This window comes from Struthio camelus, chromosome 14 (genome assembly GCF_040807025.1).
Source record: "Struthio camelus isolate bStrCam1 chromosome 14, bStrCam1.hap1, whole genome shotgun sequence".
Taxonomy (NCBI): Eukaryota; Metazoa; Chordata; class Aves; order Struthioniformes; family Struthionidae; genus Struthio; species Struthio camelus.
This window is the reverse complement of record NC_090955.1, coordinates 12,743,183-12,767,887: the sequence shown is the minus strand read 5'-3', so window position 1 is coordinate 12,767,887 and position 24,705 is coordinate 12,743,183. Positions and strand designations below refer to the sequence as shown.

General features: G+C 47.2%; 1 protein-coding gene across 5 annotated transcripts in view; it reads left to right on the top strand.

Annotated features, from left to right (window-relative positions):
* Window positions 1-24,705, top strand: part of PRICKLE2 (prickle planar cell polarity protein 2) — a 122,408-nt gene that overhangs the window by 20,151 nt on the left and 77,552 nt on the right. The window contains exon 1 of one of the 5 annotated variants that reach the window (XM_009678654.2): window positions 9,197-9,268. The exons of the other annotated variants lie outside the window; for them this stretch is intronic. Coding sequence (XP_009676949.2) covers window positions 9,201-9,268 — 68 coding nt within the window. The 5' untranslated portion in view covers window positions 9,197-9,200. Of the gene's footprint in view, window positions 1-9,196; window positions 9,269-24,705 lie in introns of those variants that run through there. 5 annotated transcript variants of the gene reach the window in all.

Genomic DNA, 24,705 nt, shown 5'->3' with positions numbered 1-24,705 from the left:
TAGTCTAAAACCGTGCAGTGGTATTTGGCTTTGGATAGAAACCGGGCTGCGTTGTGCCATCTAGCTATGATTTTTGCTGCTGTTGTTGTGTTTTTTTTTTTTTTTTAAGGTGTTTCAACCTGTATGGCAATTGGGGATATTTGGCACGGTCAGGAAAGAGAAATGAAGCTTCATTTGAAACACCAAGCAGCCCAGTAGCCGCGGGAGAACTGCGGGAGCCGTCCCTTGGCACTTCCCCGGGCTCGCGGCAGGAACGGAGATTTTGTTTCTTGGCAGCACAGGTCGGAGAGGCGAGGAGGGCAAGGACTGCCGGGCGGAGGTGGCGGGTCCGGAGGGGTTTGGCACGGCCGAGCCTCTTCCGCTTACGCCCGGGTCTCCAGCACGGATTTGGCTGGATTTGGCTGGGCAGAGTCGCCGCCGGTGTATTAATAATCCAGCCCTATTGTTCTGAACGCTTGCAGCAGGCGAGGCGGCGTTAGGAAATTGCTCTTGCCGATAACATCGGGAAAGGTAGACTTGAAACAACACAGGCTTAAGTAATCCTCTAAATGACACGGGGAGCTGGGGCTAAAGGAAAGGGGACTATACAGCTGACAACAGAGCAGAAAGGTGCCCGGTTTAAGGTGAAATTAGTCCAGCGCCTTACATTGCAGGGCCCCATGGAAACGGGAAGGGCTTTCTTTTTCTGTTGAATCGGGCTCTAAGCCAGGTGAAAGAAAACATTTTCCCAACACCAAATGGAAAAATGCAAGACAGACTTCTTAAATGAACTGTTAAAGGAGTAGAGCTGTGAAAAGAATACGTTTTCTGTGCACCAGGGTTATGCATTTAACAGATTTTGACTACATGCAACCTTTGCAGTTTGTAGACAGAGAAATCTGTTGCAGAAACGCTAGTTGTGCTAAAGGCTCAAGACAAATAACAGTATCTCATCACTGTTACTGGGCTGGATTTTGCTGAAGAGGAATGTGCAGTGTCTTTCTGTCCTGCCAGAATTGCTGCATTTTTTCTTACCCCTCTAGCCCTCTCCTCTGTGTTTCTACAGATCATTGGCAGCTCTAGTCATGCTTTAAAATAACCCAGGCTAAAAAGTGTGATTTGCGTTTCAGCGATTTTGATTACACCCACGTACTATATTTATTGCCGTTTAAATCGTCTGTGTTAGCTTGAGATGTTTCTTTTAAGCAGGAACAAAACTTGACTCTGTTGCTAAGGAAAAGAAGATATTTATTCATCAGGGCACTTCTTTAGTATTGTGCGGCTGGTAGCCATGGAGGAGGAGCACAAGGAAAAGAAATGGTTATATATTTAAGCCCTTTTTGTTATTGTTGTTGGACTCTTGCCATATCTACTGATGGTCAGCAGATGTCTTTTTTTTTTTTCCCCCCCTCCTCCGGTGTTGTGCGTCTTGGATTAGAGGCGCAACTCATGGTATTGTGCACGGCAGCTGTTCAGCTGCAGCCTGATGCAAAACCCGTAGGAGCCCCTGGGAAGGATCCCATGGGCTTCAGCGAGCCCCAAATCCCCACCAAACTTTGTGCTCCCTCTCTTCTTCTGCGGATGCCGACGCAGCTGAGTGTGAAGCGCCACCGGTCCAAAAGGTGCCTCTGTGTTCAACACCAAATTTGCCTGCGCCACGGCCGGCTGGCTCGGTGGGCACCCGCATGCACTGGGGCGCACTTGGCAAGTCATGCCTGGTTGTGACACCCCACAATACCTTCCTCTGTAGCCGGGTTGGATTTAAAAAAAAAAAAAACCCACACATCAACTTAAAAGCACCAAGAGCCCAAAGTGAGGCACGTGGCTGCGTTCCCTCCCCACGCTACTGCTTCTGGGGGGGCATTCACTAGTTGTCACAGAGGTAAGAGGTTTTTATTTTAGCTGTCATAGCAACAAGAAAATAATGTTTTGACGGAAAGCAAATTAGAAATTAAATTTGTCTCTTTGCTAGCAAGTGAACTGCTCGCTTGTGAAAAATACAAATCTCTTTGATCGGAGGAGATATCTTTGTAAGTACCTCTGTGTATTTCCAAAGTGAATTTTGCAAATGCCTTGGGCCGCATCAGGCCCTGCTGGATTTATACAGCGCGTCCTGTGAATTTGAGCTGTATTTAATGTTCGTCTTAGGTTGGAAAACTTCTTTGACATCAATGTTTGTATCCTGCTAAAACTTGGGGGAAAACAGGTCTGACTAGTTCTTGGAAGCAAAAGGTATGACTCCTCAATTATAGCATTTCTGTTCTTTCTGCTAATGTTTGCGTTTGAAAAACAAACAAACAAACAGTAATTTCTTATGAAATGCTGTAGTCTGTGGGGCATGGTGCTCTGTGCAAGGCATGGGAGGAGAGAAGTGCAGATGGTGAGTCGGGGAGATGGTAAGTGCCGAGCAGCAGGAGCACGAACATCTTCCCGGTGCTGTCCTACACCCGCAGTACTTCCAGCTCGGGGACTTTCTAAGCCCGATGTGATTTCTAGGTATTTAGTAACTTTCTGTCCCATGAGCTCGTCCGTCCTCCCTTTGCATCCCTGTTGACTTCTGGCATCCGCAGCATCGCTTGGTTCGGTACCTGCTGTGCAGGGGACCTCATTTTATTAGTTTTGAACCTGTCTCCTATTAAGCTTCCTTAGGTGATTTTACCCTCAAGCACAAACCTTCCTCAGCTTGCAATTGGGGAAACTGAGGCACACGATGAAGAGACTTGCTCAGGGCCTTTCGCAGGCCAGTGCTGGTGCTGCGCTGCTGGCCACCTTTCTGCTCGCAGCGGGAGCACAAGCTCAAGCGTGTGATGCCTGTGTCCTTTTCAGCTTTCAAAGCCTGGTATTTACTACAACCACCTGATTCTCTGATCCGCGTATCTATAATTAAGATTGCTAATTAACACAGTGATTGGGAAAAATTTACTGGTTAAAGTTTAAAAAAAAAATCTTTGAAAGCATTTAAACATCACATGCATTCTTCAGCAGAAGTCAACAAACCCTTTTCCAATGTTGTGCAAATAACTGCTTTTTTTGTTTGTTTTTTTAAGAGATATCTTATCAGCAGTGATGTTTGTAAATGTAACCAAGCTTTTTGATTGCATAAACAACTTTTGCCCGACATCTGGTGCTGGGGCACTGCATAACGAGAGCTGCACAAGTCTGTTATGCTTTGATTGGGAGCGATCTCACGAACTTCGGTGACAGATGGAGTCCAGGAGCTTCTTCCACATCATGTGGGATGCTGAGAAGTCTAACTGGGGGCAAAATGGGTGGTCCCATTGTCCGATGTCATCCCAATCCACTATCTAGATAAGCTTTGGGTGCTGGGTTGCCAAAAGTAGGAACGGAGCGAGAAGCCACCTGGAAAATAATGAGGTCCACATTTCCAGAAGTGACTTGTGGGCTTTCAGTCAACTCAGCTTCTCAGGTGCCCAACTGGAGAGCTAGAAATGGTTTATTCTGTGTCTTTTTACTCTGTTCTCTTACATCCTGTTCCTCTCTAGCGGGCTCAGCTCTTGAGGACACGTAATCTGCTGTGCTGGAGGTGGCGGTGCAGCAGAGACAATGCTGACCTCGAGCCCAGCACACGCAGAGCCCTTTGGAAACCTTGAACTCCAACTCTTATATGCACCACCACAGCGTTTCCAAGGAAGGAAAAGAAAAAGCTTGTTTGTCTGAAATGCTTTAGTGTTGAAATTATAGCAGCAAATTCCTTTTTTCCCTGTGGAAATCCGTGAACAAATCTTTTTCCAGCTAGCTTTGTTCTTGAGAAGCCATTGATTTGTAAAATCAAATCCGGCTCGGGCAAAGTCATTGTTATCTTATGCAAACTGATAGAGAAAGTCGATGCTATCTTTGAACATTGATTTCTCTTTACACGTGAGTTTTAGGAATTCGTGGCAAACCGCTAGCAGCGTACACACCAAGAGCACATCCGCATGGACCGTTATCCCCGTTTAGGTAAAATCCTCCTCCTTTTCCCCACGTGGAGGCCTGTAGCGATGCTAACACTGTCGGGACCTGCGCCGTGGCCGGTCTCGCCAGGTCCACGAGGTGTGGGCCTCCTCGGCAGATGGAGCCGGGTAATTTTGGTGCGTGCTGAGCTCCTCGGGGTCTGTCTGTGTCTCCTGGCCTGCCAGCAGCAGGGATTTTTGTGGGTTATCTCAGCGTGCGTTCATCTTTGGCGTTACAAGCGTGTATACGTGCACGGTGCGGGTGCGGTGGGGAGGATTGTTATATTGCTGTTTTTTCTCATCTGTATGAAAAAGCAGTGCAAAATGACTTATATAAAAAGCAACGTCTGTTACGGAAGCCTGGCCCGAGCAAATTACTACTCTAGAAACTCAGCGCCGATACTTGTGTGATTCACTTTTGTGCTTGCCAGAGTCGCATCATACCCGCAGCGCTTCATCCCAGCTCCGAGAGGTGTGTCTTCTGCTTTTACACCCACATCCAATTCTTAAAATAAGAGCACTGTAAAAGGAAAAAATAACTCGAGTTTGTTTTCCTCCGGCGTCCACAGGGCCCTGGAAGTTGTTATTATAGGTGAAGTCATCGCGGAGGGGTTGTGTTAACCCTCGGGGAAGGGTGTGGGTGGGACTGCTCTCGGAAAGGGGAGGATTGGTGGTATCCCGGGGCAAGGTGTGCCGAGGACGGACGCGGGCTCCGGTGGGAAGGGTGGAGAAGTCTCTGGCTACTTCTCACGCGGCTCTGTCAGATCTGTGAGTTGGGAGACGGGAGGTTTTTAACTCCGCACCCCTCCTCCGAGGCGCTGACCCCGGGAACGGAGCGGGTCTGCCCTAAATGTTCTACCAAGTCTGCAGCAAAATCCCTTTATTGGCTTGCAGTGCCCAGACCACACCGACAGCTGGAGTGTAGCTATTCTTTTTTTATTTCACATAAAACAGAGTTGGATCCTCGTTGCCGTAGAAACCAGCAACCCTAATTATAAGGAGTTTGATTCACTGGATGTAAAAAGCTATAGTTCTATCTTTTCTCTTTTAAAAAAAAAAAAAAAAGACATATCATAAAATGATAACCTAAACCTGGAGAGAGATTAGTCTTGAGCATTTTCCATATGAATGGTGACCTAGGAATATACAAAATAGTGCTACTTTAGGAGCAGTCCTCCTGTGACATCCATGAAGGTGAGCTAGATCAGGAGCGGCAATACCACCCTTTGCTGTCTGTTACTTGTGCTGAACCATGGCCTTCTTCAGACAAGCACCTCAAAAATCAAAGTCATTGTATGCCGGAGGATTTTCTTTTTTTGCCATTGCATCGTGTGCAGCGCAAAGTTGAGGAGATAAAACCGAAGGGCATAGGTGACAATATTTTCTCCTTGGCTTAGATGCTGCCAGGCGCTCAGGACTGCCTCCAGGAAAAGAGCTCTGCACCTCTTGGTGTGGGAAAGACTGAAAGTCTCTGCACAGCTCATGAATAGCCCCATTGAGCAACTTCTGGGCTTGAAGTTAAGCAGCGGCTTAAGTGTTTTGCCAGATCTGTTGGAATTTGCTAGTTTTGCAGACAGCAGTTAAGTAGCATTACGATTTACATCAAAACAGGATGCGAGTCAATATATAAATGCTATATAAAGAATGCAATGTGTGCGCAAAGTGGCCTTTTCAAGTGGTCTCTGAGTTCATCATTCCCATTAGTCTGTCCTTCTGTTCTTTTGAGGGAAATCAGCTGAAAACTACAAAATGGGGGAGTGTTTTTTTGTCTTGGCTTCCTGGCTTTATTTTTCTGCGAGCAGGCAGCGAGCAAAGAAGCAAATGCCCTGCACTGGTCAAAATGTCAGCTGTGTTTGGGTCAGCAGGGTTAGCAGAGGGGCAGAGATTAGCACATGGAAATGATTATTTTATTCCATTTTTAGAATGTGCTTACTGCAGTTTAAAATTCAAATTCATCTTGTAACACAGATACTTAAATCCCAGCCTGGAACCTTAGCTTAGACGAAAGTATTTAATATTCACTAAATCCCTGTTTCAAATAAACATGTGAGAGAGTAGCTTTCTGGTTTATTGGTGAAAGAAACAAAGCTGATATTTTAGAATATATCCACTTAAATTCTGCGGGGCGGTCTTCCATATGAGGATAAATGCATTTAGGGCCGTGTCCTTCCGAGATGGAAAAGCAGGGCCTGTTTAGTGGGCGTTTTGATGTAGCTGCATGCACCCTTGTAACGAGGGCTCCTTCCAGCTCCAGGTATAGTTGTTCATGAGGTAGAAACTCATCTTCCACCTGGGACCAATCGGCATGTTCTTCTTTCAAGTTTAATGGTAGGAGCAGGACCTCCCTGCAACCCTTGTTGGTTAAGCCAATATCGGCATTGTATGGGTAGGAGACCCAATTGCAAAGAGTTGGAGAGCTGCGGTGGACCGTCCGCTTCGGCATGGGACCTTTGGGCCACTCTATGTTGGCTAGTGTCTTGGTCAGCCCAGGTCCTTGCCCAGTTAGTGAGGTCGGTGCTGTATCCAGGTTCAGCTGGAGCTTTGGTTGCCCTCACCCCCATGAGGGGCTGACAGATTCACCAGTCCATAGCCGTCTCTCTTCAGGATACTCCGTCGGTGGGCGAGCAGCTCTGAGCAGCCCCGGCGTGGCAGTCTGCTTTAGTGTTGAAATGCCTCTCCATCTGCTCTGACCCGCAGATGGTCACTCTTTGTTTGCAGTGATGACCTAAAAATCGTTACGCTCACCTTTTGTGGTGAATAGACCTGAAATCAGGCAGCCTTCTGACGCCTCGATGAGTAACTTGGGCATGGGAGGGTGGCCGAGGCAAACAGCTTCCTTTCGTGGGAGAGCACAAAGGCGTCCGGTTGAGCTACGTCTGCGTGGTAGCTTCCTAAGGTAAGATACCATTTGCACCGTTCTCATGGCAGTACCTGGATGAATGAGATTAAAGCCGGGAAACTGCTGCTTGGAAGGCGCCTCTCAAGAGACATTAATTCTGCAAATGGTTTCTGGTTAATGGTGTCCTGATCGCCATGATTATATGGCAAATCATGTGCTTAAAGTTGCATACATGGATGGTTTATCAAAGGTAGTGGAGCTACTCCAGTGCTTGGTTTCAGGCATGTGTTGAAGTACCTTGTTGAACTGCAGCAAAAGCAACTGACCCCAAACAGGACTTTAACTGGGCTTTTTCTGGGCTGAAAGAATTTTTCTACCTTTTAAATTCCTCAAGGTTTTTACAAGGCATCCATCTCTAGTTTTAAAAACCCGTCACCATGGTGTAGCGTATCAATGTCTGACAGCTGTGACCAGGTAAGAATTGTAATGTCTTGAACAGGATTTATGAAACCACAAATTACCTTTCGTCTATTGAAAATTAAAACAGCGCTAGCGGTTTTAGACTAATACAAAGGAACCACAGTACTTTTTTCATTTAGCAATTGCCATATGACGGATATAATTTTTTTAACATAACCCCTCTTCCCCCCAGTGTTTGGAATGTATAAATATATATTGGGCATTAAAAAAATTATAAAAACCATTAGGCAAGAATAGCACCTTAAAATGTTTTTTACATGTTTTTCTTAGGCTCAGTTGGCCATATGTTAAAATAAACTTCAGCAATGGCAACAATTCTTGTTTGAGATTACGTCTTAATAAAATAGTGTGTGGGTGGTAAATACAAGCAGATACATTACTGCCCAGGAATCAGGATTGAGATACTTTGTGATGTTTATTTAAACCATCTCAACTGAAGGTAGGATTCGGGTGACTGGCGTCTGGTTGGTAGAGGTCCCCGATGTGGCCCACTCAGCAGTAGCATGATGATCTGTTTTTTCTGGGTTGGTGCTACCCGGTGAGGAGCTTTCTTGTGCGAGAGGTGTGCATCCCGCCCTCTGAATAAGCAGGGAGGATTTTAAAAGGCTTGGAAAAGTGTTGTGAGTAAGGAGGCTTGTTCTGCATGACAGTTGTTCACTGATTATGATCAGGCTCTTGAGCAAGCTCCACCTGCTTCTCCAGTGGATTTGGTCCAGTTCCCACTGGTCAGTGGGACATCTCCAGTAAGTTCAGTGGGAGCAAAATCAGGAGCTTATTGGCTACGTGAAGTCTCAAAACTCATGTTGCACTTGCTAATCAGTCCCCTTTACAAACGCATCCCTTAGGGCCTCTTGTGCCTGTAGCTTTGTCCTGTTTTGCCTGCATGTGTCTCTCGCTGTCTTAGGGCATGGTTGTGCGAGCCAAAGCAAATGAGTTGCTTTGGTTTAACAAGTCACTGCCCATCTGCTGAGCATTGGTAACGCACCACAGGTACGATCTTTGCCTGCCCCACTTGCAAAGCAGGGGCACCCTGCGCTGCCTGGAGAAGGAGCCGTTTTGTAGTGCCAGGAGACATAGCGTATGCTGCTGCAGTGTCTTGCAGTGACCTTCTCTTCTCCTTTGAGCTCTCCGGAGTGAGTACCCTGGACCACCACTGATGGAGAGCCCATGGAGAGAGGGCCGTGGCAAGGAGGTGTGTCCTGTCCCACCTGTCATGTGGCCCTACCGAGGGATTAGCAGGGTGGCTGGGCTGGTTTGGCATTCCTCACAGTATGTCACCAGTTAAGGATCTCCTGGCAGGAAAACACTTTCCCAGCAGGCCGGAGGAGGCTGTTTGGCCAGACAATCCAGCGCGCCAGGGGCTGGGCAGTGCCCGAAGGTGGATCCCGGGCCTGCAGGGTGCTTCTGCCGCTGGCTGTCCTTCTGAGAGCATCTCTAGGGCTTTCCCAGGTCTCTCCCTGGGTTGTAGGGTCCCTCCCTACAGCACTGCCCACGGTCAAGGTGGGGAGGATGCCAGGCAAGCTGGGAGCTTCAGGCTTCTCTCTGCCCACCGGCATGGCGTTTGGAGCTTGAGCTGGTGAAGGTGGCCAAGCAAAGTGCTCCCACTGCATGAACACAGACTAGAGGAGCTTCATGTGCTTCAAATCCCAGGTGCCAGGACCTGCGAGTGGGTGGCTGAGGGATAACAACAGGGCAAAAGAGACAAGGGCTATAATTCACTGCCCACGTACTCCCCCCAAAAACCCAAAGCAGAGCCAGTTCCCAGTAAAGACTGTAGCTTTTGCCTCCTGCTTAGTTCAATTACAGCAACCTGGAATAGGTCCCTTAATGCTTCAACAAATTTGTTGCTTCCTGGTGCTGTTTCAAGCCTGCTCCTTCCTTACTGGGGATGCAAACTGCCAGCCGAGATCACTCCCATGCGCTTCCAAGGACTAAGTGACTTGAAGCATATGGGAAGCCTGTTGTTTAACGCGTTTATGCAGAATTTACAGTTGCGCGTGTGTGTGTCCTTGCATGTGTAAGTGCCCTCCGGACGTTTTATCGACGCTCGTGCAGGGGGAATCGAAAGCGAGAGGAGTGAGCGGGGAGCCGGCTGGCGTTCGGACTTTTCCGGTGCGCGGGCTGCAGCGTGGTCTTCTGCAGGCTCGTTAGCACCCGGTGGTTTGTACGGTCAGAGGACGCTGGATTTGGAGGGGTGGGGTGAGGCGGTGGGGAGCTGGCCGGTTGGCCTCGCGCCCAGTGCTTTGCGACGGCTGGTTAACACTCCGTCTGTGGCTTTGTAAGCCTGACCCGCCCTCTACTTATTTTAATCACGTCTTTCTTTTCTGTTCAAGATTTCAGAGTTGTGAGCGAAACTGTCGTTTCTTGCTTTTTTAAGCAGGAGAAAGTAATCGAGGTCAGCTGCACGCTGGATTTCTATGAAGGGTTTCTGGAAACCACATCAAGCGGCAGCATGAGTGTGGTGATGAACGCTGCCGAGCTCCTCTCCCAAACCGGTGCAGATGGTCCGTTCCCGATTTACGTTTTGAGGGCATCGTTTCATGTTGTATCGTTCTGGTCACTTCTGCTAATGTGGCGAAGGCCAGGGCAGCCCTTTCATGTTCTGCCCGCATGTGTTTGCGTTGTTCTTAAATTGCTTTGCATCGCTGCTTGCTTTCTTGTCAGTGAGAGGTGAAGAGAGGAGAAAGTGCAGGTGGCGCTCCTTGAAGCTGGAATTTCAGCCATTAAACTTGTTCTTCCCTGAACAAACATCCAGATTTGCATTTTGATAGCGCTATTTCCCTAACGCGGGGATCTGCAGTAAATGGCGTTTCCATCTGCGATGTTCTGTTGCTTGCTGTCTCTCGACTGAGACTGGTGTTGCAAGGTACAAAGGAGCAGTCAATGAACAGATAAATCTACGTTAGCGAAAGGGAGCGAGCGCTCTCCCGATGCCACTGTCACCACCGCAGCGGCTAGGAAGGGAAACGGCTCTGCCCGAGGCTGACTTGACGTGGTTCTCGGAGGGGAGCGGAGCACAATTTGCCTCTCGATCTGTGCCGTTATTCCTCGCTCTCTTTTTCAAAACAGCACCTGGTTTTCTTGCTGGCTGATAAAGGCAGTAAGCGCTCCTGAAACAAATGGGCTGTCGTGCGACCTAAGTAAATGAGGGGTTGAGTCTCTAGATGTCTTAGGTATCCGAGCTGCCGCGCGTTTACGAAGTGCCGGCTGCTAGCTCCCGGCGGCCGCCTTCGGCGGCGAGAAGCTGCTAAGTCCCGGTCAGGGTGCCGCGTGTGTCAGGTAGGTGCGTAGCCCTGCGCGGCGATGGCAGCGGCTGCTCCGGTGCGGTCGGCGTCCCGCAACCTGGGCGGGATCGCAGAGGGAGCGCCAGGCTCCGACGGCATCCGGAGACCTGCCCGTCGTGCCTCGGGGAAGCGGGGTGCCTGGCTTGGGATGGCCTTGGGTTCGGATGCTTTTTAGTTTGCTAAACCTGAGCCCCCGGAGGCTCAGGTCTGCGCTGATTTGTTTTTATGTGTGCGTTTGCGTGGGCTCTGCCTGCGGCGTTTGCAGGGTGCGTGGCTTGTGCGTCGCGCCCGGGGATCGCTGGAGCGGCAGGGTGGGATTTTGTGATCCGCGCGCTGTGCTTCCCGCGGATCCCGAGGTGCCCGCACCCTCCTGGGCTCTGCTGGCTGCCTGCGCCGGGCTACAGGCACCCGCGGGCACTTTGACTTTCCCGGGCTATTTAGCTTTCACAGCTGATCGTTTACTTAACTTTGCATTTATTCAAGGTTTAACTCCAGATGCCTCTTTTAATTGGTGAGACTGCCGTGTTGTTGTGCTAAACTCAAGACAGATGGTGCTTAAATAGGGACCACACAGGGAGACCTGCACCAATAGCGCTGGCTGGCTCGGCAGGTCCGGGGAAGGCCAGGGGACTTGTGTCCCTCGGAGGAGCAGGCCAGAAAGGCGGTGGGAAGGGGCCAGTCGCTCTGCGGCTGCTGCGATCGGCATCGCGATGCCCGGGTGAGCTTTGGCGAACCCTCGCCCTCGCTGTGCAGGCAGCGAGGGGAACGGGGGTGAAGTCATGCAGAGGCTCCCTAATGAGGCAATATAATGCCTCATTATTAAGCATTATGGATGGACATAATTAGCTTAGTGCACCAGTTGCCATGGTGTCGGACACATGTTAACAGTCAGTGCTGGGTTAACTATGTGCCCAAATGCTCAGCCGGTTTGTTTTATCGCTTGGAGGCAAAAGAAAGGAAATGTCTGCAGTGATGGACTGTAAATAGGTGAAGGCTCTCCAGCATGAAAACAAGACAGCTCGGAGGTGCCAGCGCGGCTGGACGTGTGTAAGGTTGTCAGCAGCTCCCTGTTGTGAACGCAGAGAGAGTCTCGCAGTAGAGGACCCAGCAGCAGCACCCAGGAGCGGGAAGGAAATAGCCCAAATAGCCACTATTCTGGCTCCAGCAAGGTAAAGGTCCTCATGGAGTTTGCAGGTCTCTTCTAGAAGATGCCGGTATAAATGAGAGAGAAGAGCACTTCTAACCACTTTTGCTTTCTGACAACCAAATGCAATAATCCTGTTCTTTCCTCAAGGGGATTACAAGCTCTTCAGGGTAGCGATATTACCCTGGTCACATGCTTGTACGGTGCCTGGCTCCATTACTGGGCTGCTAGGCTTTCTCAGAACGCGGGAACGTACCTTCAGCCTCCACGCCAGCTGGAGAACATGGACACGTAGAACAAAGTATCCCGAACTGATGATCTTGCAACCAAAAATGCTTCCTGGCCTCCCCAAGCGACCTCAGGCTTTGAATGAGAGACTGTGATTCAGCGGAGCCCTCTGCGAAGATTAGAGATTTGCCCACCCAAGTTTTTTGAGACCTCTGAAAAAGGGGGAAAAAAAAAGCCACTGAAGAATAAACCTGTCCTTTCTTGTCAGGTCCTGCAGGCGGACGGCAAATCTGGTGGTCAGTGGTTTTGTGGGCTGCCAAGAGAGCCAATAAAATGTGCTGACCATGTGAAAGCCCAAGTTTTGTGCAACAGTTTTCTCATCTCCCACATGGAAATTGGATTGCAAGTAGAAACAAGGAACCTGAGAACGGCTCTGCAATTAGAAACTCATCTGTCTTTGGCTCCGATGGGATAAAGCAGCTTCACACCTTACTTAGAGTAAAGGGCAAGGTAACAAACGCTTGGCTCCTGGCAGCTGGATTGAGGATGATTATAATAGGATTTCAGGAGAATTAACATGGCAGTAAAATTAAAAAGAAACCCCTGAGAAACAGTAACGAGCACAATAGGATAAGACCCATTCTGTCCATCCTCCTAATAATTTTATATCCTCAAATGCTTGGTCTAGTCTAGTCAAAGTGACTTGAGATGTGGGGTTTTTTTGTCCTTTCTAGGATTAGAATTAATATTATTTCTCGTTTCTCAGCGTGGTTTGTGCTCTGGCGTTCGCACGGGTATCGCAGAGCTGGAGGAGACATCCCGAACTGCAGCTTTCAGGGAGACCGGGGGTAAAACAAGTGAATTGGTGCTGGTTGGCTGGATGCTCTGCAAACTCGGGGGCTTCACAGGATGTGAAGGTGTAAAAGCTGGATGCCCTGGTGCTCTCTGCAAAGCGCAGGGGAACGAAACCTCCTCCTGGCCAAAGCCATCCCTGAGTTTTTGGGGAATGCAGGAAGGAAGGGACCTGCTTGGCCAGAGGCTCCCGGGGGACTGGGTCTAAGACTGTGAACTTTTAATACGCAGTTGTGATTTGTAAGGCAGAATGACGTATCTCAGTGTGTAATTTGCCTGGTACGAAATAAAATTTAATCCGGCTGTTTACTGCACTGCAGCCAGGATGCTATTATGTGCATTTTTATGAGGCATTTTATCTAGAAGTGCATTTTCTCTCGAGGACCCTTTAAGTTGATTTTCCACATCAACTTATTTTTATAATTGCATCGTGTTTACTGATTCTGGCTCATGAATTTGTAGCATCTAAATGTTGTAACTGCAAGGCAGTCGGCCTTTCTGAGGAAGATTGCATTTAATAGATACGGTAGAGGAACAGATCCAGTCAATTAATTAGCTTGCACTTAGCCTCAGTAACTAAGTGATTCACAGGGCGTTTATCCGTGGAGCTGCACCCTGCTTAGGGCTGTGCCCGCAGGCAGGTAGAGGAGAGGTTAAATTGTTTGCATCAGTCCTTGGTTTGCTTGCCTGGAAGATGAGAAGCAGCAAAGTGTAGCTGATGTTCAGAGCTGAAGTCTGAACTCTCGCCGTGTGTTGCAGCGGTGGCTCGTCCTCTGCCGATGCGCTCTTCCTTAAATGTGTCTGTGTGTCTGTTGAACTCGTCATGTTCGTCTGCTGCGTCCCCCTCGGGAAGGTTGTTCTCTGACAGTATAAAGTATATATAAAATTATATATATTTTATATATATATATATATATATTATGCGCACACATATACATATATACATATATATATTTTAAAAGCGGGTTTAACGCTGGTGTATTTACATCAGGGCATGCTGCTTTTACACCATTACTGCATTGCTTTTCTTTTGCTTAGCATCTCTCCCACTCAGAATTTTCTCAGGTTGCAGATAGCTGTGGTGTCTTTTATTTTAATGAAAGCAGCCACCAGGTATAGTTCACTTTTATAAGGTCTTTAATGAGACGTATTTACAAATAATTAAGGGAGAAAAAAACACCTCTTCATTGAAATAGCTGATAAGCAGAAAAATAGCAACACAGATGAACAGTGAAAGAGTTAGGAGTTTTTAGCGAAGCAGGCAGAGATTAGCCAGGACCTGAACTACTTTTTCCCATGGAATACTATTTTTGGCACCAAACTTGTGTCAGTTGCCCGGTCAGTCATTCTGGGAGTGCAGTTTCATTGGGGAATATTCTTTCTCATCCTCTAAGCGACTGATCAATGGTGCGAGTGGGTCACCATAGTATTTGAGCTGTCCTTTCGCTTGCTTTCTCTTGCTAAGCTCCACCTGACTCTGCGGTAAAGCAGTAAGACGCAGCAAAAAGCTGTCCCAGCTCTGCCAGGAGCCCAGGGCTGCTCCTCTCGCAGCTTGGGCTTTCCTGAGCGTCACCCAGAGCCCTCTGACACCTTTGTCCAGAAAAACGCGCCTTTTTTGAACTTGCAGAAAACTGCTGTGCATTTTGGGGTGGCCTGTGGGACGCACCGAGCTGTGGATAGTGGTGTGGTTGTAACTTGTGTTGGTTGTAACGCGGGCGATTCCCTGGGGCCGGTGCGGGGATTCCTCCTGATTTATACTGCTGGAAATGAACTTGCATCAAGCCTTTCCACTTGTTTTTTTTTTTTTTTTCTCCTCTTTTCCTTTGGAGTTTGTGCCAAAATGTGGGTGCAAAGCTTCACAGGCCTCAGTTCAGGCGTTAAGCTTTGTATCTTCCATTAATAGATAGTATTTACATAAGTAAGAGGATGGGATATTGCTTACAGCCGTTGTTTGGTGTAGAGTAGCTCTCAAGCGATAAACTCATTCTATTTAAGAGGAAAAAAATGTTTAAATAAAACAGCAGAGCAAATAGCTGGATTTGGCAGACAGATACAAGAAGCAGAGCAAAGTGCAATACTAGATCTGTAATAATAAGTAAAATAATTTTCTAGCTTTTTGGTGTCCTCCTTCCTCTCCAGCTCTGATCCTGCGCCTACTAAAGCCGGGAACGGGAACTCTGCTGTTGACCTCACTCCCTGCGAGTTTGAACCCTAAATGACTTGCAGTAGTACTTTCAATCCGTGTCAAACATTTCTTTAAATCACTGGCAAGCAGGAAAATTTTCAACAACTTTGTGAATAATGTGTCAGTGACAACTAAACATCTTTTTAATAAGATTTACAAAGGGATGGAGAACAGCATTTTTCTCTGGGTGTAAGAGAAAACACAACTGCCAGTATGTACTGGGATACTTTACTCGTGATTTATTACCAGCTTCCTTATTATATGGCCTTTCTAAATGATTTTTGATCAGTTCCAACAATGTATTTGGTCCCCTTCAAATAGCTAAGAAAAGAGCCAAGCTTGGCAGTTTGATAGCTTGAACTATTTATTGAGATCTATGTACTCTGATTATCACTCCCTCCAGCCCTCCTACGGTTTTGTTTACTCTGAATATGGGTTTAGGAACTGCACATGAAAGTACTGTAAAATTACAACAACTTAGACTTGTTTTCCTCGCTGTCCGAGGTCCACTTTCTCAGTCCATCCAAGCTGTCCGGGGAGCTAGGCAGGGCAAATGCAAGGTGTGGAAATTCTCCTTTCAATTCCCTTCTTAAGGTAAAAAGCCATATTTGGTGCCAGTAAAGCACCTCAAGCTTAACAAAAAAAAATCCATATACAAAAGCACACAAATTAAAAGGGAGCTACTACAAAGCGTCCCTAGAAAAATGTGATGGGACAAAAACAATGTATATGCACTATATAATTAAAAAAAAAAAACAAAAAAGGCTTTTTGCAACCTTTATGAGCAGTGTGGGTCCCATCTGGAAACCATTCTTTCAGACGTGCATCCTACACAATAGATCAGTGTTTTGCTGTTTAATATGAGTCTAGTTCCCCTGAGCATACAGTATATCCAGGCACTGGATGTATTTCTTATCATCTGAGTTGCTTCATGAATACTGCACAAACTGACCTTGTCTCCGCACAGTCTCTCGTGTGTGGTTGGGTGTCTTCTCTTGTAAGCAAACAGGAGTGCGTGCCACACAACGGAGGTCGCCAAGCTGGTTGGTCGTGCCCATAGTTATGAGGCTGTTGACCATCATTGTCCAATCAAATTCGGGCTCCCTTTTCTGACCCTCTGGCCTGAAAAATTGCTAAGATTTTTTGTTTTTGTTTTTAAATCAAAATAAACCTCATATTGAGAAGACCAAAGAAAAGCTTCCGGGATGGCGTTACGGGATGGTGGAAAACGGCCTTGGCAGGCTGCAGGGTCGATCCGTGCAGGAGTTGCACCTCGCAGACCACTGAGCAGGGCGCCCGCCCTTAATTTCGCTGTCTCATCCAGCCCCTCAGACCTCTGAAACCCGTGACCATGACCTCATTTAAATGAACCCCAAATAATACTCGCTACAGTGGGAATGGCTTTTTTTCACATGTTATGGTAGTTTTCCCCGCCCCCCACCCCGGAAATGGATGGGAGAACATGAGAAGTTCCCGATAGCGGATTAATAGGCCTGGGAACCTTCTCCGGGGTTTGCTTGGGCACTTCCCAGGTGGGCGCCCGGGGCCCCAGCGTTGGGCTGGAGCCTTGACCTTGCTGAAATCTGCCAGAATTGGTTACTTCAGTGAAGAAGCATTTCAGTTTTTCTCTGTGTTTTTCTGGGAAAAATTATGTGCACCCAAGAAACCATAGAAACAACAAATAATAACGGCGGCGCTAAATGGCTTGCTCTAATCAAAAGCAGACTGTTGTGGTTATGTTTGAGCACTGTCATTACAAGAAACTCTGTGATGAGATTTCTTTGTTGTTGTTGTTTTTCACTTGCATCAACCAGATTCCCTGTATTAACATTAACAGCTTTCCGTGGAGCCCACGGTATTTACAAATTGGACAGTGCTGCTTCAATCTTTTGGGAAGATATTTGGATCCTATTTAAGTCACCTGAGACAGTTATGCTAGGCAGATTGTTCAAGAAAACATGAACTGCATGGAAAATGGCATGTATAGGTTTTACTGTTGATAAGTGGTATATAGTTCTGTGCCTCTGGAGACCGAGAGCATTGCCCATTGTATATCGACTTACTGAATTGCATTTGTGATGTCAAGTGTTTGGAGCATCTGAAGAGGTAAAGACTGAGCAACCTTCCACTAAAAGCAGCTGAGGCTGTTGATGAAATCCTCAAGACCTTCTTGTATGAAGCTTTGGATTGTGGTATGTGATAATTGGGTTTATAGAGGGGGAGTCGTCTTAATTGAAATATAAGTCACCTAAAATACCACGGTCAAACTCTTTTTCCCCTTTGTTTTCCCTTTTTTGAGAAAATCTATTTCAAAGGCCTTTGTCAATGTTAACGTTCTGTCTAGCTCTGTGAAGGCAAACCTGCTTGGGATAAGCTGAAACGCTCTTTCAGCCTTGGTTTTAAAAAGTAGTGAGGAGAATAGATTCTGCTAATTGCAGCTGTAGCATTAATTTAGGTTGCAGACAAAAAGCACGTTTTGGGGAGAGGGTTGTGCCCTGGAGAAATGCCTCCTTATTTCTTAGGACAGATGTAATTTAGGAATCCAGCTTGATTCCTTGGGGGTTAAAGCACAGAAGTAGTAGGTTATTTCCTTTGCCTGCATGCTTAACGTGTAGAAAGCAGGTGGTGTCCTCCAACAAAGCGCAGCAATCAATGGTTAAAGGAGTGTTATGAGTATTTTAATGACTTTTCCCTAGCGCATTTGTTTGTTTGCTGCTTTTAGCTGTATCTGATGGACCTGTAAAAATAAAGAGAATCAAAGCAGCTGTACATGAGTAGCACAGGACTGTCTAGCAGCGAAAGACAGAGCTGCTCTGAAGTTTCCAGAAATGCAGTTGTATGAAGCCAATTCATGATTCTTTGGTTCCACTTAAAATTTTGTGTTCCAGCCACTTAAGCACTTTGATCACCCTGAGAGCAAAAATGATTAATTTTGTTCCCTTCCAAGGCGCAAGCAGAGAGGGCATCTGGTTGCAGGCAGCTAACTGCGTACTTCCAGAAAGATACCAGCCAACGCGAAACCATGCTGCTGGAAGTGGAGCTGCTCATCTGTCTTGACTGTGGTGTCCTGGGGTCCCTGTTTGTCGTGGAGGACTGTGTGCCGCTACACTTTATAGCGATGCTGAAGAGCTGTGCGCTCCCCTTGCATGGTGTTGCTGATGCTGAAGGATGGGGATTTTTGCAGTCACCCGATCTCATGTTGTGGGAGAAAGCCTCGTGGAGGTCAGCAGCACCTCCTCAGCAAGCCACGAGTTAGGGTTTTACTAACAGGGGCTTGATTTGCCCCTTGGAGGGGAGGAGGGGGTGTTTCTCCAGCAAGCATCCCGCAGGGGAGTGCCAGCCCAAGAAAGAGAGGTTGAGCAGAAATGACCATCTGCATCCTTGGTTCAGAGATGCATAAGAGCCTTTAGCCGTTTTGTTCTTCTCCAGCCCCCCTTAATTTGGGCCTATTTCCACTTTTCTTCCTGAAAATAGTTATTAAAGCAAAATCTCGGCATGTTTCTATGGTGTAAGGCAGTGCTGTGCAATCGGTTAATCTGTGTCATCTCTCATCAGCTGAAACTCTGGATCAACACCCCAGACAAACACATCTGGAAAATTCAGCAAGTGTTTAGGCTGGAAATGAAAATTCTCCTTTTCACATCAAGGGATATTTTATTTAATTCAGTGCTTGGTTTTAAAGGTTTCAGAGAGCTCTCAAAGTTTTGGAAGGCTCAGGGCTCGTGTCAGCTTTCATTCTCTTTTGGCATCCAGATGTTAATTACAGCTGCACCAACGAGCAATGCTGAAGAGCCTGTTCCCACCCATAAATACATATGAAGGCTAAATGAGTATCTTGGCTGGAGCGAGCACACGCTCTCACTCTGTTTATGTGAGTACGCATACATACCTTTGAAATCACTGCGCAAATCCACATGTCGCCATGGTACATTTGCAATGTATTTAGCATATGTGCTGCGGGAGCTGGAGAGAATAGCATCAAAGTGCGATTCCAAGCACAGCCTTTGTCGGTCTGACTTCATTTATCATCATCATTGTCATTGTTATTCTTTGTGACTTTGACTGTGGGCCGCTGTTGGACAAATGATGTCTGTTTTGTTGGTATTCCTGTTTGTTAGTTTGTTTGCAGTGCAGCCATTTTGGGCAATAACATGAACTTTGAAGTTCTTTTTTTAGAATATTGGTTTTCTGCTGTTCATGTTTACAGTATCTTGGAAGTAAAATGTGCTTTTGCACATGATTTTTAACAGTGTGGAGAAGTAGTCCAAGACTATTTGGTATTAATCAAGTTTTTTTTTTTTTGAATGGAAAACACCTCTGTAGATACAGACCTAAATTTTCATAATTGCAAGCTTAGTAACTGCCAATTGCCTGCTCACTTGAGCAGATGCATCCACACCCATGCACTCCGGTTCTTATTTAATACAGTTGATATATTTGGTTGCGAGGCGTGGAGATTTTCAGTAAGTCAAATTTGCAATACGAAATAAGGGAATAATAAATCTTGCAAAAGTTCGTATGTGCTGTGTTTAAAGTAACTGTTTTTTCAGTCATAGGCTCAACCTGGACTGTTATACACTTGGGCATAACAGTATGAAATAGCAGTTGTGTTCTTCCACTCCGTGTTCCTACGTGCACAGACATAGTCAGGATCTGAGACGTTTGCTACTCTTTGCGCGTGCAATTACTCGTGTAGACAATGTACGTAGTCCTTGGGGCATGAAGCTGCTCTAAATGACCTTTCATGATCCTTTCTAGCCTTCTTTTTCTGTGATTAGTTGTTTGAAATATTGACCTTATATCTTGTGCGCACATAGTTTTGCAATAGTCTACTAGTTTCATACCGTCCCCTGATCTTGAAAATAGATTTGTAAGGTGTTAAACATTCATCAGAGATTTACTGTTGAATTCTGTGGTCATTCAAGGTTCCCAGCAGCTGTTGGCTTTGAATCTGCCTGATACATACTGCAGAAATCACACTCTCTCGTGGTAATCTTTATAGCAGAGGATATCTTGGCACTGACCAGACTCATCCTGCCACTGCTTACAAGATGCAGTTTTGAAGGCCTGGGCAGGGGTTGCCACATCTGACTTGGTGCCCACAAGCGCGTACCAGTGCCTGTGTGAGCCTGGGTTCCCACGCAGCTCCTTGCCATGGCTTGCAGAGAGACCAGGAACGCTGTCATTTGTCTCTGTGCTTCTTAAAGTGAGTGCTGCTGCTCCTTCTTACTGCAGAAATACTGGAAATTCTTCACCAGGAGTCCAAAAAGTCCAGGCAGAGGCCCGAGGGCTGGACACACACAGATGACGACGATGCTCCCTGGTGCTCGTGTGAGATGCCTCGTGGTTATTCGAGGGACATCTCCTTCGATAAACCTTGTTTTCCCTAGGGTGTGTAGGACGAGGGCATGCACATAGCCCACAGCAGTGTTTCGCTGCAGTGCTCCACGTGTTAAAGCCCTTATGCCGCAGCTCTGCGACGCTGCTTAGGGATCGCTTTGGCATAAACAGATAGTAGGTTTTTCTAATGCCTGCAGTTACTGTTTGCTTTATGTACATCGGTGCGCAAAAATTGAGGTCCCCTTCTAATATCATGGGAAATGTTTTTGCACACAGGTGGGTGGAGTCCTTTTCAAACTCTTAGCTTGTAGCCATGATATAGCAGTCGTAAGACATTATGAAATTTCAGTCATTTTCTATACAATCCTTAAACATCGTAGCCTTCCGTTGGATTTTTAAAAGCCAGCTGTGCAATTCACAGTTTGGCTGTCGATAAAGGTGCCTGGCGTTTTTCTCCAGCAGCTGTAGAGATTCATGTCGAGTGCCTGTCTGGACTTCACGTGGTTTGATAAGCGCACTTAGTCTGTCATGTCTCTCTCTCTCTTTTTCCTGTAGTGATAATGGATTGTAGAAACCTTAATAAGCAAATTCAGGCTGATCCATCAAATAACCGAGTTGAAAGACATTGCCTCTTTTTCGTATTCAGCAAACAGGAGCAAAATATTAGGACTGCAAGTTGCAGACCTGGGTGAATGTAATTGGAGGGGAGGGTGTCTCATGATTCCCAGGGCCTTTGCCTGGAGTCGTGAAATAAATTATCCTCAGTCATTTTAATATTTCATGAAATCTCGCAAAGTGATGGCATTCTGGGCGGATTAATACAGAAGCTATAAAATTCCCATATGCCATATGTTATGTGAGCACCAAATGGGACACCTGGGATTCTTAACATCAATATCAGTTTTATGTTGGCTTCAGCAGTGATGAATGACTTGCTCATCCCTGATGAGAACCTCAGTGGTACGAGTGGCATTACTTCACTGCACATTTGCTCCATGCAAAATAAACAGGTTATTTGACTAGATTTATGAAAAACAGAGAAAATAGATGCGCCTGTCAGTGATAGGTGGCTCTCTACAGCAAAACCCTTCTGGTCCCAGTGCAGCCCCATCACCCTTTGCGATTAGTCCTGCCTGACTTTAAAAGTTGCTCGAAACCTGGTTCCCGAACTTTGAGTATTTCGTAGGATACTGGATGGTATTGCTCATGCTTACCTCTAACTCTGCAGTGACATAGTTATGACTGAATAAACCTGAAACAATAGACAGCAAAATGTCAAGAAAACGTTGAGTTTCTGCAGCGACAGACCGTGGGGAGCGGTGGGTGTAATCAGCGTGCGTGTTGGCAGGGCTATGATCATGCATTACTAATGCGTAACTTAATCCTATGGCCTTCCTCCATGCGTGGTGTTTGTCAGGGCTGGGCTGTTTCGGGCTGCGCAAGGTCTCTCACCGTGTCCCGTTCTGCCCCGCGCCGCCCTGACCAAGGACCGTCGTTCCCCTCCCGGTGACACCGCGGCTCCGGGAAGGATGGGTTTGCATCAGATTTTCTGTCTTCCAAAGCGAGCGTCTGCCCTCCATGTGGTAAAATCTAATTCAATCTCTGCTAAGTAGCTAGACTCGATTACGCCGGGTTCGTGCTTTGGTGCAGACGTGAGCTCTTTGACAATGCTCTCTAAGCTCACTTTCCACGCTAATGAGCCATCTCGAGTTTCTGTATTAAATCCATCCGTCCTGTTCTCTCCTTTTGCTACCCAGCCTCTCCAGGCTCCTTTCATTTCAGCAGTGCTGTTTAAAAATAGCAGTCAACATTGGAGCGTAATGATCCTCTCTTGGGCCCCCTGATTCAGGAGCCTGTCTGCGAGCGGCTCTGCGCGGCCGCGGGCTTCAGGGCACCCTTGGCTAGTGGAGGGGCTTATTGCACCCTGCCCGCTGCTCCTGCTGTTAGAGGCTTGAAATTTGGGGGGGTTACCACAGTCTTTCCCTTTTCCTGTCCTTTTTTGGCATGCAGGCCTTTTCAAAAGCTCCCATTTCAAAGTCTGTCCGTGAGAGTTTTTCTCCAGCAAGAACAGCAGGGTGCAATTCTGCCAGTGACGTGCAAAAATCGTATGTTACCAGGGTCCTGTCTCACCATCAGACTTGTGCTTCTCCAAGGTGCCGTTTGTAAAGTGGCAATATTGAAGACAATTACATTTTTGATACTCCTCCAGAATCTGTGAAATCCTCTTTAGAAAGGGGATTTAGAAAGTCTGCCAGCTTTTTTTTTGTTTTTCTCCTCCACCTATGAAAACCCCACTGCCGTCAAGGCCGTGCTTTGCTAGAGTAACTGCAGATGCTCCTTGCTGCTTGGCTTAGTCTTCTGCCACGCCATCCTCTCTGGAGGTGCGTCTCTTGAACTCGGATCCATCCAGCACTTTTGGGGTCTTCAGCCACAGCCTGTGTCTCACCCAGGCTAGTTTTGGGCAAGGGATTGCTGCTGGTCTCCAGGTGACCAGGCCGGTATTGCTCCAGGCACTGCGGCCGAAGTAACTTGCTTCCAAAATGGGCAGCCAAACCCTCTGAGAAATGGTTGCATAGCTCGGTTTTGTTCTCTGGCATGGTGAGCAAAACAGATTCCTAGGTCTGGCTGCGGAAAGCCGGACACCTTTCCAAGCTGGCAAGGCATCAGGAAGTCCCTCACCATGCAAGATATTGCTTGGTTGCAGGTATGTTTTGAATATAATTATCCAAATGCATTTTTAACCTGGAAGTTATTCTGCAGTGCACTGGAAGGTTTTCAGCAGCCTTTCCCACATGCTTTCCCATGTGCTGGGTTTTAATACTGTTAACAGGGAGTACAGAAAATTAGGTCTTGTTTTTTCCTTCCATATTTCCTTACTTTTAAACTAACAAACTAATATGCTTAAAATAGCCCATGCTCTTTCTGAGGCATAAATATGCTAGCTTTGGTTTTGAAAGAACTTATTCAATCTGCTGAACAAATAGTTTATTCGTTAAATAGAAGTGGTCAATTTCCTGTATTTCAGGCTGCTACTTTTTCTCCCCCAAAAGGTCTTGTGCTGCAGAAATGTGTAAATGCATTGATTACTCAAACAAGAGAGGATTAGTTGGCAACTTATTTATGTCATGCAGGACAGGAGTCTTTAGCCCAATGCAACTAAAGTGGCTAAAAAGCTGCCATTGCATAGCGTTCATACCCATGGCGCACTGATTTTGTAGCACTGCAGATGACCGGGGAAGGTCTAAGCAGAAACCGAGCCCTGTATTTATACAGCAAGAAATGAAACCCAGCAATACCAATTTGCACTATCAGCTTACGACCTATCTCTTGGATACCTCTCGAGTGAAAAGTCAGAGGTCCCTGCAAGTCATCTAATCAAGGCAATTAAGGGTGCAATTAAAAGCATGCACGTGTACGTGTCAAAAAATGGATTGCGGGCAAATAAGGAAAGCCTTAAAAAGCCAAACAGGAGAGAGACAGCAGAACTGAGGCTTAAAATAGAAAACATCTTGAGTGCATAGGTGAGAGGGTCGCCTCCCACGGGCAAATCTGCGGGAACCTGTCTGTATGCGCCGGGTGCTCTGTCCCAGGAGGACGCGCGAGGCAAGCGCCGGGAGCATCCGCTCTCTGCACGGGCACCTCGTCACAGCTGATTAGCCCGCAGCAGAAATCAGCGGGGAGCGAGCCTTCATCCTGGCGGCAGGGTCTTGCTTATCCCCTGGGCAGAAAAACATAAGCCTGTGCTTAAATAGTAGAAATGAGGTGTGCCCAAAGAGAGGAGCATGCTTTGGATGTGTTACCAAAAGCTGGGAAGGTTTTGGGGCAAGTGGTGGTGGCAGGGAGCAATGCTGGGGCCAAGCCACCTCTGCGGGGTGGCCCGGGCAAGTCTATAGCTGTGCCCAGGTGCTGGTTGCTGGTTAGAGTTGGAAACGCCGCCTGGGCTGCAACTGCTGGACCGTTTCTCGGTGAAGTGCATGACCCCTCGGCATTTCCCCCAAACGATGGGCCGTCCTTTACCACGTTGGATCCATCCGTCTGTGCTCCCGGTGGGCTTTCGAGGAGAAGCGGCGAGGTGTGTGCTGGGGCTGCGTTTTTGATTTCTGGTTGTGCCCATCATCTTTGGGCAGAAGAAGCATTTCTAATCTTTTCTGTTTTTCTTCTGCCCTGGCAATGGCCCCCCCTGCCCCAAAGTAAGAACATGCCAAGGGAAGACGCTCCGTGTTTCTGAAAGAAGCAAGCGCTGCCCCCCCTGCATCGCTGCCGGTGGATTCAAATATGGGCAAAAAAAGACTCTCTTCTTTTTGTGTTTTGCTGTAAATACAGTACCTACAACCCGCCAGGGCCTGTACAGCCTTTGTGCGAGGGCTGACCTTTCCCGCCGGCTCTGAAGCGATCATAGAGGTGATTTCCCCAGGCGGCGC